The sequence below is a fragment of the Porites lutea genome, chromosome 7 (assembly GCF_958299795.1).
Source record: "Porites lutea chromosome 7, jaPorLute2.1, whole genome shotgun sequence".
Taxonomy (NCBI): Eukaryota; Metazoa; Cnidaria; class Anthozoa; order Scleractinia; family Poritidae; genus Porites; species Porites lutea.
In genome coordinates this window covers 5,345,118-5,357,203 of record NC_133207.1, presented here as the reverse complement: position 1 = coordinate 5,357,203, position 12,086 = coordinate 5,345,118, and the positions used below count along the sequence as shown (strand labels likewise).

Sequence of the window (12,086 nt, the reverse complement as noted above, 5' to 3'; positions counted from 1 at the left end):
ATGCCGAGTTACAGGTGTATAATTAGGAAAAAGGAAAAGTGTTCACTTACATTGGAACTGCACTTGTGAAAATCTAACTTCCTTGACGCAGGTGTAAGTTTTGTCGCAGAACAACATCACTCGTTACGCGCTCATTATAGTTCAGGTATAACTGCGCATTGTTTTATATATTATTAAAAAAAAACTGTCAGATTTGACAGGTTTCTGACAGGTTTTCCTACCTTTTTTGCGTGTAGGTAGGCTATGAATGTGGTTTGATATCCATTTTGCAGACGCGATTTGACAAGGTGATGATACTCGCCTTTTTATTATTATTTTTATTATTCAAAAAGAAGAAGAAGAAGAAGAAGAAGAAGAAGAAGAAGAAGAAGAAGAAGAAGAAGAAGAAGAAGAAGAAGAAGAAGAAGAAGAAGAAGAAAAGAAAATCAAAATTGCATTAAGTCTGGGCTTTCCCAATTCCTATTTCTACAACAAAAGATGTAATATGTTGCTCCAGTGGCTATATTGATCGTTTTCTTGATTATATAAAGTTGCTGCTTTTTGTCAATTGCAATGTCATTCATCATGTCTAAGAACGTGGAGCATTCATCGGAGAAAACACCAAGAGAGCTCGTGGAGGGATTTGAAAATTTCACACATCTGTTATTTCTACTCATTTGATCAAGTTCAGATATTTTTCTTTTTTACGCACTGCATTGTTATTAAGGTTAGACTCGAAACCAACTGTTAATTCTTGAACATTTTGGCATTTGGACTGGATTAGGAAAAGAAGATCTGGGCGATAATTTTCACCAGTTATTATTGAGGGATTCAGAAAACAATTAACACCGACATAGAGTGAAGAGTGAACGTTATTAAATTACAGGTTGAAGTGACTTGGCAATGAAGTTAGTGAATGAGTCGTGTCTCCAGGTAAAGCGATCAAGGTATTGTTGACAACCAGCGACAACATGAAGGAGCGATTCAGGATTAAGGCAAAAGGAGCAATCTGGACTTTGTGATAATCCCCAATAATAAAAATCTTATAAAAAGCTGCACACAAAACTTCAGCAAAGAATTCATAAAAAGAAAACGTCAATATAAATACAAAATTCCGGCAAAATTCTTCGTAATTCAAAATTCTAAGAAATCACATGGAGTTATAAAAAATCAAGTCAAAAGTCTCAGTGGATGACATAAACGTCAATGCGCTGATTCAAATAATACCGGATACGTTTCTGATCCATGAGGCGAGATATAAATCTATTGCTGTTCATTTTCCGTATCAATTTCCCGATAAGAAGACGTAAACATTTAAAAGAAAGGAAACACATCAACAGTCCTAATAAATGGTCCCTTTAACAATTTCGACGTCAATATTAACATTCTTAATTTCACATGGCACTCTTCTTGTCCTAAAGCCTCCAAGACAAAACAACGCAGATCTCAAGAGTGCGAATGAGGTTCTGGGTCTGATCCATGAGATGGTTTTGGCATACTGCTCCCCTTTTTTGATGGCAATCAGCTGTGCTAAACGGCTATGATACATCAAGTACTCCTTCAGTCCCATTCCGCCAGTTGTGGTGAAGACCAAAGGTGTAAATGTTCCATGCTCGATTTCAAGAACTCTCCTTAAGTAGAGACGCTTTTCCTCGTTCTCATGGATACGATAAATTTGTTGTGGTTTTAGGTCCCTATACGATACAGCATTAGGGCGACAGACCCTCACATCGAAGAATGCTCCCAGAACCCACGTGCGTGGATATCTAACCTCGCATCCTGAGTTTTATTAGATCCTCTGTTCAAAATGTTCGCCGGAGATGTCTTGGAGGACTGGCTCGATCTTGACATCGCTGCACACCACACTCAGAAATTCAGCTTCGACATCTCCTAGCTCGTTGTAGCGTTTAGCAATAAAACCTCCTAGTTTGCAAATCATAGAGTGATCAACCGTTATGACCTCTCCACAAGCACATGTGGAGGGGATTTCTTCCACTGGTCAGTCGTAACGTAGTTTAACAGCATCACGGATCGAACTCCCTCTTATTCAGGTTAAAGCCCAAATCCTGGAGAGGAGGCAGTGTAAGCCATGCTGATGATCCCTTTTCTGCCACCAGATCTTCTAGCTGCTCGCTAAGTCTTTCTTAGTGCCATCTCCTTAATACGCTCTGCCCTGTGTTCGAGTTCCTTTAATTTTTCACTTCTTACCTCCTGTTGTGCTACTTTTAATTTGCGAGGGAATCTTCTGGTAACTGATGTGACTGGGATACAATTTGTTCAAGAAGGGGCTTTGTTTGTTGACAGGCGCAGCATATTCGTGCCAGTTTCTTCAAGGGAAGGGTTTCCCACGAGCATATGAGATATTGCATTCTCTAAGGACTCTAATAAATTAGAGCCATTAGCTTGTGGTTGAGATAGGGCAAATTCAGCTAACTAAGCTATGTCATTGATCCAATTGGTCACCTTGTTGCTAACATATTCGTCTAAATACTCCCTTGAACCTATTGTTGCCCCAAGGTGTTTCTGCCCTTGTACTGTTCATTTTTAATGGACGTGTCTTTGAAAGCTTCCCTGACACTTCTTCCTTTAATGGTTTTGCTAAATAACAGAGGGCAATGAAATGCTTTCCCACGGAACTCAACTGGTGACATTTTTGGGGCAGGATATTACACGGGTAAGGCACACGACTTGTTTTCTTGCTGTTAGATAAATGGTAAGCCATAGACCGAATGCAAATATGGCGGATCTCGCGGTCGGCCCGGGTCTAGTTGCGCGAAAGCGAGGCTAGGGGGCCTCGAGAGTCTTGTTTTGACTGCGCGTCTTAGCGATTCAGTCGATCATTATGGTTTCCTTCGAGTTGTTAGGTGCTTAAGAGCCATCAAACAGGAGATTTAACTCCAGCAGAGCCGCTAGTTGATTATCTTCGCTTTGCCAAGGTTCTTTACGAAGAAAGAAATGGATTCAAGCGATTCGGCGCGGCGAATGGAGGCACTTTACTACATTTTACTATCAAGGAGTTAAAAGAACGAAAGTGTGCTCGCTCACGAAACTATTAGAATGAGTGAATAACTGAAAGATTCATGGTTCTGTTTCAAGTTTGCTTTGTCCGTTCTCTTGCCAAGGAAAGGTAAATATCCTCGAGAACGAGTGAATCCGCCGTCGCGACTTACCAATCTTTAGGCGCTGTCTGGGACACAACGACAGGCAACAAGGCCGAATGTTTTCACAGTCTTCACGATCCTGTGTTCAAGAGTTTGAGCAGTGCCATAAAAGAAGCAATTTTTGGGAAATTGCTGTTAGTTTATCTCGAAACCATTCGACAAGTTGCTAAAATAGATCACGCGCAAGGTCAAATACAATGCTTGAATACTTGCACGCTCTTTCTCTGCCAAAACCTTTTTCCTTCTTCTTACCTTCTTAGCGTGCAACGCTTCCTCTGTTAGTTTTTTTCAATGCACTTTAGTCAAGGACTGTTCTTGAAATATGTCGCTTTCTTCTGGTTCTTACACAGATTCACAGGTCACGCTTGTAAGATTACCAGGCGGTTGTTATTGTTGTTGTTATATTTTAATGCAGCTGTTTTCAGCGTGAAATCTAAAAGATCTTACAGTCCACAGCGGATGCTCCCGTTCTCGAGAATGTTTACCTCTTGTTGGATAAATAAAAAAACCTGAAAACATCTTGGAACAGCACTATCTGTTGTGAAAATCATTTCATTCAAATACTTTCGTGAGTCCTCTCATCTAAAGCAAGTGAAGCGAGCACACTTTCGCTGTAAAGTGCTTCCCATCGCCGCGCCGAATCGCATGAATCCTTAACTTTCTTTGTGAAAAGATCTCGGGAAAGTAAAGGCTATTCCAGCTAGAGTAAAATCTTCTTTTTGGTGGCTCTCAGGTATGCAACAACTCGGAGCAAAACATATCGATCGACATAATCTCTAAGACGCGCAGTCAAAACAAAACTCTTGAGGCCTCACTAGCCTCGCTTTCGCGCAACTAGACCGGGGCCAGCCAAGAGGTCCGCCATATTTGCATTCGGTGTATTGTAACTGTTTATCCTGTATCCCGCATTTAGTGAGCTTACTCTGGAGGTGAATATGGGGAACAGAATCGTCAAACGCTTAGCAAAGATTGATAAAGATTGCACCAGTTGAATGACCAAGCTCCGAATTCTTTCTTATAAATCCCACTAGTCGTGTTACAGCGGCTTGCATAGAATAACCTTTACTGGTTCCCACAGAGGGGGGTAATTTGACTCTAGGCAGTTAACGAGTTTATTGTGGACAGCCTTCTTAAGAACGTTAGACACTAAGATAATAGGGATATGGGGCGATAATTATCCCCGCATATCGTCATGCTTGCCTGCCTTGAACAATAGTACCACCTTAGCTGTCTTCCAGTCACAAGAAACCCTTCCTGTGAGAAGAGACATACTGATGAGCCTTGTCAAGGAAAGGGTTATTTCTGCTGCACCGTTAGACACAGTTCTGTGCGAGTGACCTCAATGATTGAAGGCTCATCTCTTTAAATTCCATTATATTGGAACTCGTCTTTGCCTGTGTCGTCATCATCATAATCAACATCGTCGTTAGAGCGATTTTCGCATGACCTTGAAATAAAAACAGGCGAACAAAACAGAAACAACAAACGAACGGAAATAGAGCGATTTGATTGGTTTATCCAACGGATGCAAACATGCGTGGCTTTTGGTGGGTTATTATGGTCAAGCGAACGCTCGGGTGAAAAAATATCATGCCTGAGAACTTTCTGGAAATCAACCGATACTTCGCTTTGACGTCATGCTGCAACACGAATGGTCAATCAGCAATACCTTCTCCATATTAGGGTTTTCTTTGGCGGGAAAACGAAGAGTCCATGTTTTGGTCTTTTCATCCATTGGCCGATAAAACAAATAACAAACACTTACCGAAACCATTTTTCAAGGTCATACGAAAATCGCTCTATCATCAACTATATCCTCATCTTCTTCATTATTATCATTGATCATCTTCATCATTTATAATCATCATCATCATCATCACACTAATCACAATAAGTATCTTTTAGTATAAGTGTCGTGTTCGCCAGCTGTTTTTAATTACTGTTGGCTAATTATCAGATTACTATGTCATTGTCTTTTAGCGTGAATTTCTTTTAAAAATGGATGCAATATCAGTGATGGTCGGATTCTATCTGGGAACAAAAGCATCTGAACTTGTAAGTACAAACATGTATGGAGGTAATGCAAATTTTTCCTTCTAGTGTTAATATTTTTTGTATACAACTGGCCGCAGTGAATGGCTTAAACATTTAATTCAAACAGAAAAGAAGACCTTCATATCTTCAAACAACCGGGTTATATGGTATTTTAAAGTATTTTGTGTATGCTGTTCAATGGGTTACGAGCCTCTTCTTTTCATTTATTAGACTATTCTATAGATTGCTGAGGAATTGTTCACAAGCTGCGTTAACATCTTTGTATTATAGTCAGTACTGTTATTTGATACCATTATTGTAGCGTTTAGAATCGCGTAATTTCATCATTTTTGTGAAAAGAGCAGTAAAAGTCATTAAATTACAAGAAAGAAAATCTTCGTGTTACAATGCCCTCTGTTGTTGTAAAAACGAATAATTATATTGTCGTATGATTCTCTTACTGGGACAGTTTTTTAGACTTCCCCCATTTTCCTATGGTTGTCCCTTGGGATGTGTATTGTTATTCACATTTGCTTATAACCTGAACTGGTACAGAATGACTCTGCAACAGAAGATGATGACGAAGGTGATGACGATGATGACGAAGAAGTGGTCACTATTCTGCCGGAGGATAAATACCGCGTGGGTTCCTTGGAGAAGATGATCTCGGTCATGGCGGTGTTGGTTGAGGAATGGCGATGTGAAAGGTGCGTACAGCTGGGTAGTGAAACTTCACCAGTTTCAAAAAAGCTCAAGACACTTTTAGGATCATAGATGCGGTGTGTCAGTCATCGTATGATTTATATTCCTTAGTCTTGTTCTGAGCTCTGTTGATTCCCATATCGTATTCAGCACTTAAAGCGACAGTTTCGAACCGTGGAAGGTGGAAGCGGGGCGGGGGGTTAGGGGAGGGGGGTAATTCCCTTGTTTTCGATTTCTTCCTCTGAGGTGTAGTGAAGTAATTAAAGTGCTGTGGCTGTTTTTATTGTTTGTTTGCTTTTTGCGACCAGTATGGCAACCTCTTTGCAACTTCTTGCTGCTTGTGGTCGAGGGTCTCCCCCCCCCCAAAAAAAAACAAAAATTTTCCTCGAGTATGAGCATGTTCCTTCAGGAATCTTTTCACCTTGTGCACGGATATTTGCCATGATGCTAGAACAAAAATATACAAAGCGAGAACAACACGTTTTATGTTAGGAATAAGGGTCGCAAGTTGTTGATGATGTTAACCGCAGATTTTAGTGACGTATTATTTTTCTTTTTCATTACTTATGGTTCGTATAGGCGAGTCTTTGTTAACGTCATTATTTACATTTTTCCTCATTAGCATACGACTTAACTCATAAACTCCGTGGCCGTATACAGCTACTTCGAAAAAAGTTGTCGGAAAGAGCGACAATCCCGAAAGGTATTGTGGGTGGTTTTGAGTTCGCTGTTCTTCACAGAAATTTGAAAGGATGGCACGAGAGGCCATGGACATATGTTTGCGAGTGCTAAAGGAAAGCAACAATAGAATTTTTGACAGCTGCAGTGCCAGGAACAGTGTATTGATCATATCCCATATTACCTTTCGAGATTGTCGCGTGCACATTTTTGCCGACAACCTTTCTCGAAATAGCTGTATATGAACTAAATGCAAAAGTCAAAAGAGCTGATTAACTTGAGCTATTTGTACAAATTTCAGCTCTTTGCACGCAATATTGAAGGAAATATCAGCCATCGAAAATTTCGAAATTGCTGGGTGGCAAAAAGTTAATGAGCCATACATTCTTTGCAACATCGAGTTTTTAAAAGAGACTTTCTCCGAAACCATTCGGTACATGGGGCTCAAATTTTCAGAGATAACTGAAATTGTTACGCTCTTTCAATATTCAGAGGTTTTATCAGATAATGATGAGCAAATGTTAATGAGGCCAAAAATGTAAACAAAGATTCGTCTATAACAAAACTTACATCACCATTTATAGGCCATATATCTTAATTCACGGAGCACCACTTACACTACATCTCTTTCTGCACCATTGGAAAAATCTGTACCTTTAATAGAAATCGGGTTGTTTGAAATAGGTCGCCGTCTGTTGCCCAAAAAGATTGGGGAGTGGGGGGGGGATGGGGGGATGGGGGGGGGGGGGGTGTTCGCCCTCTTACGCGGCATGAAAATAAACGGAATGAATGCACAAACCAGTTTATGGCTGTTTGAATTTTTAGAAACTGGTTTTAGCTTAGTGCTGACTAAGTGATTAATTTTCTTTGGTTTGCCAGACAACTTCATCTGTCAGAAAATGATTTAGCTGCACTTACTGGTGGAAAGGTAATTGTTGAGCGTCGTGTGTTTTGTCTACTTTACAGAATCTCTTTCGGTTTTTGGTTTTCACTCTTTAATATATACATGTAGCCAAGGCCAAAAGGGAAGCTCTCGAGGGATCTTGTAAGAGAAGTCTTCCTCTAGTAATTCAACTTTTGCCTTTAGCAGAACGTAAACTGAATTCTACCTTGTAAAAATGCACCTGAGCCCGCGATCAAATGAAAACTAAAAGCTGGTCAGCTGATAACTTTAAAAGATACGTCACCTCTATGAGTTGTATAAATGAGCCCCCGATACAGTTATGTGACAATGGTCAGCGGATACCTTTGTTTGACAGTTGTCAATTGACCATAACATGTCCAATAACAAGTTAAACATGAAAAGTATGCAGTATGTCTTACTTGGACTTCCAGCTAGCAAGTGTGCCCTTTCACATCCGCTAATGTGAATGTGTAGACGTACGTACGAACGATTTTATAAGAACCAAAATTCTTGGAGGCATAGAGAACCAAATTTTCTTACCGATGGTGCTCCAGTGCGCCGGGGAGAGCTCCGCTATTAGTGTACTTGAATGATGAGTTAATTTTTACTTGCAGGGATTTCCATTCCTTTTCCAAGCCATTAAAGACAGCATCAACCTGCGCCACACAACGAACCTGATCTTCAGCCTGTGTCGATACAATGTCAAGCTCGCGGAAAATGTGAGTCAAAATTACTAATGTTTCGGATTCTTCCCACAAACAAGTAAAAAGGGACAGACTAAAAACGACTCTGCTACCGCTTATATCCACGGTCGTTTATTAGTAGGTTGCCTAAAATACGTGCAGCAGGTCCTCTCCGAGTAGCCCTGAGCCTCTGTTTCAAGATTAGGCTAAGTGCGAATGCAGTAATGTGAAAATGATTTTTCTTTTTATTCTCATGCAAATAATACTCATTTTCACAAGAAAGCTTTTGCTCTTTGCATCTTTTTGAAAATGAGAGTTTTTGGAACTCGGTAATAACCTTTCCACGAGTGGTTTCGGCTCCACGAAATACTGTACCGATTGCAGAACATTGCGGAGGAGCCTCCAAGAATGTGAGCACAGATGCAGAAAGGACAGTAGCTCCCACTGAGCTTCAAAGCACTCAACATTGCACCAGAAAAACTGTGAATTGAAAATTTATCGTAAAGACGTTTAGATAAAAAAGGCAATAGTGCAGAAATGTGCTTTGCAGTTGCTTAAATTAGAGGTGGTTAATAATACAGTTCTTTTCATGTGATATACTTCTTTCAACGAATGTCTTTCGTAGAAAAGGGAAAAAAACGTAAATCTTGCTATATTTGTAATCCTTATTCAGGTATTTTGTCACTAGAATCTTGTCTTGGAAATCACAAACCTCTTCTTAAGAGAGCTTTAGCTTAACGTGAGTGTTTGTTTCAGATAATTTCCCTGTTGATGTCCTTGGTTCAGAAATTGCCACCAGAGGTAAGGAAATGTTGCTTTTAGACTTTTGATGCATTTTAATGCAATTTGAAGGAGTGAAAAGCTAAGAGCGTCACCAGTACCAGTGGTCAGTGTTTGGCCTGAAGGCCGGTGTGCGCAGTAGTTCTCTACATCGTTCTCAAAGCAGAAATTTTTAGGAGAAATAAGAGACTGTCTATTGTTTGATACCTTGACTGTGTGTCGTAACAAGTACGTGTATCAAGTTAAGCTTAAGGAATCCATGTTTATAAAATCAGAGAAACCCGACCCCAACCAGCAGGTGAAATACATAAATGTGACTCTCTCCCTGTAAGTCCCTTACTAACGTCACTAATTTAAAGTTTTAAGGGCACATAATATTGTCAATGCATTGTAACGAACTCCAAAACTTCGCGCGCGATTTAAATTCTACGGTGATGTCACAATATGTAACACTGAAGATGACGGATGTACCGTCAAAACGTGTCTAGTAAATTAAAGAAAGTTTTTTTATGCGGCTGTCTTGTAATGATGATGATGATGACGACGATGATGATGACGACGACGACGACGACGACGACGACGACGACGATCATCATCATCATCATCATTACTTTGGTGTCAACGTAACAATCACATGTTTGCTTACACTTATTTATTGCCCCCTGCAGCAGTCGCATTCTTTCTTCAAGCTGTTGTCAATGTTGACAGAGATGCAGGGGGGTCCACCTGGAATGCCATCGTTTTCTAACCTGACACTTGCTCGCATTTGGGAGGTAAGAGTTGTTGCAATTATTTACCAATTCTGTTAAAAAGCCTCGCTCACTTGTTTCTATTTTATCATAACACTTCTACATTTATTAGCACTTTCCTTTCCTTTCCTCGAAAAGTAACCGGGGAAAATCCGCGTCCCCGGTCCGCGGCCCATACTGTCACCCCTGTTAGGTATTGTAGGTCTCCAAAGAAAATAGGCCTTAGCAGCTTCACCGATATGATACTCACAGTATCACCAACAGCACCATAGGAGTGTTTTACTACGTACTTTTCATTTGTATGATCACAATAACACAGATGAATGAAAGGTGACGGCTATCATGATTGCTCATCTCTTACTAGTCCCAAAATCGTTTGCTGAACACGTAGATGCTTAATATACTGAAACGATTATTTTCATGCTTTGGAAGCACGGTAAGAGTAGATAGGGACCTTAAGCAACGACGACGGCGACGTCAACGAGAACTTCATAGAAGCAATAGGTTTAGATTGGCCAAAAAAAAGAAACAAATCTGCCCGTGCATCACGCTTTTTTGCACATTTCTTTGCCGTCACTGCACGACTACGACGTGAAATTCCACGTTTTATGGAGGACGAGAACACAAAACGACGACTTTCTTTTTCTTTACCTGAACTTCGATACGGTCTTTTAGAATTAAACTCCAGAAAAAAAAAAAATTGCTGACATTTGACGAATTGAACGAGATGGAATAATCACGATAAAATGTGAGGAGCGCGACGTAACTTTTTAAGTATCGTTTTCGTAGTCATCGCCTTCGTTGTTGCATGAGCTCCTTAATAATACGCATAGAGAGCGCAAAGTCGAAATATTTCAACGTGCAAACTTTGTGCCCTGTTTTCTCATTTTTGAAATCAGTATAATGTTCGTGCCTGTTTTCTCTGTCGCAGGCTGCTGAGTACAATGCTGCTCTGTGTATTGACTGGTTGACTTGTATGGCGCCTAAAAACAGAATGGTAGATTTTTATTCCCATTTTGCCGCTGTTTTAAATGAGGCATCTAAAACAACTTCCCTCGGCGTCGGTTTCTTTGTTTGTTTTTCATTACTTCTTTTTTGATTGGCTAAAAACTCTTGCGCTAGTTTTGCAACTGCGGAGGCTTAATTTTATTCAATATGTCCTTGGGGGCTGGTCAATAAAATTGTGGGGGTAGGTTAAGTTGGGAAGCCCTGATTGGTGGAGGGGGCTATTAATATTTTTGGAAGCCCCGTAGGGTGTGATAAAGTATGTGTGAATTTAAAGGGGTGGTAAGTGGATTTCGTTCACTACGTCGGTGGTGGAGAGGAGTGGGCAGGGGAGTTAAGGAAAAAAATTAGAATTTTGTCCCTGTTTTGTCTCCCCCTTATTTTTATTAAAGAATTTAATACCCTCTAATCTTGAATTAATCGCGTTCGTTAGTCATGCGTTTAGCGGCGTTCTCATGCATTTGCTAGACTTTTGATTGGTATCGTGTAACTGCCTAATATATATTTATATATTATTGCTTTGGTTACTTTACTTTCGAACACATTAAGGCCTCTTAGAAGTAGCGAGTGACTGATAATAATCAATTGATTGATATCTACATTCCTCGCTATGTAGGCTCATCAGTGGGTTCTGGACAACATGGATAAATGGGTTGAGAAGTACTTAATAGCAGACAACAGCATTAGAATCAGAAATGGTAGGTGATCTTAGTCTTGGATATCTTGTAGATACAACTATGCAAAGAGGTAACCGTGTTCCGATATCTTTTTTCATTGCGACTCACTCAGTAAATGCGCAAATATGGTAGGTATTGCCCCCCAAATAATCAGTAGAGCTACCTGAAGACCTAAACATTGCTTGTGGATTTTGTTTTTTGTATTCCCTCAGCCTCAGCGTATTTGCTTGTGAGTCTTGTTCCCAACAATCACTTCAGACAGGGATTCAGGTGAGTGCCTGTGTCAGATTCCTTCCTTTGATGTACATTCCATTCCATTTCGTTGGGCTCATGTTTACTTCCTCCAAAGAACGCGAAATTAGGAAATTTCACCTCGTACTCTTGCAGTGACGATAAATAAACGCACTTAAAAATGGGGTGTACGTGCAGAGTTGTTGTTTTGTGTATTAAACCTATAGTTTGTTGTTGTTATTATTATTTTGACGTTCTCGTTGCTGTCACTGTTGTGGTTGCTTAGGCTCCCTACTTTAATAACTATCAGTGTCAGTTTTATCCAAGTTTCTCATTTTGCTGGTCAGTAGTAGCTGAGTGAAATTTAAAGGGAAAAATTGTCGTTTACTCGTAATAAATCTAAGGATACCTGTCCTTAATCGGTCATTAAAGCCAAGCTTTCTTCCTGTAAGTACAATCACAGATTGCTGGTGTCATTTTAGGGAATTCAGGCAAAGGCGTTT

The 12,086-nt window shown here is 40.1% G+C and overlaps 2 protein-coding genes across 2 annotated transcripts in view; both read left to right on the top strand.

Annotated features, from left to right (window-relative positions):
• Positions 1-5,068: 5,068 nt before the first annotated feature.
• On the top strand, positions 5,069-8,195 carry LOC140942895 (ubiquitin carboxyl-terminal hydrolase 34-like). The gene is made up of 4 exons (XM_073391911.1): positions 5,069-5,195; positions 5,730-5,881; positions 7,434-7,482; positions 8,073-8,195. Exons 1-4 carry the CDS (start codon positions 5,139-5,141, stop codon positions 8,193-8,195), a joined length of 381 nt encoding a protein of 126 aa, XP_073248012.1. The 5' UTR covers positions 5,069-5,138.
• Positions 8,196-8,912: 717 nt separating this feature from the next.
• The window catches only part of LOC140944330 (ubiquitin carboxyl-terminal hydrolase 34-like), a 4,346-nt gene continuing 1,172 nt past the window's right edge, over positions 8,913-12,086 (top strand). Inside the window, exons 1-5 of the mRNA XM_073393493.1 lie at positions 8,913-8,942; positions 9,590-9,694; positions 10,602-10,667; positions 11,292-11,373; positions 11,565-11,622. Coding sequence (XP_073249594.1) covers positions 8,913-8,942; positions 9,590-9,694; positions 10,602-10,667; positions 11,292-11,373; positions 11,565-11,622 — 341 coding nt within the window. The remainder of the gene's footprint in view (positions 8,943-9,589; positions 9,695-10,601; positions 10,668-11,291; positions 11,374-11,564; positions 11,623-12,086) is intronic.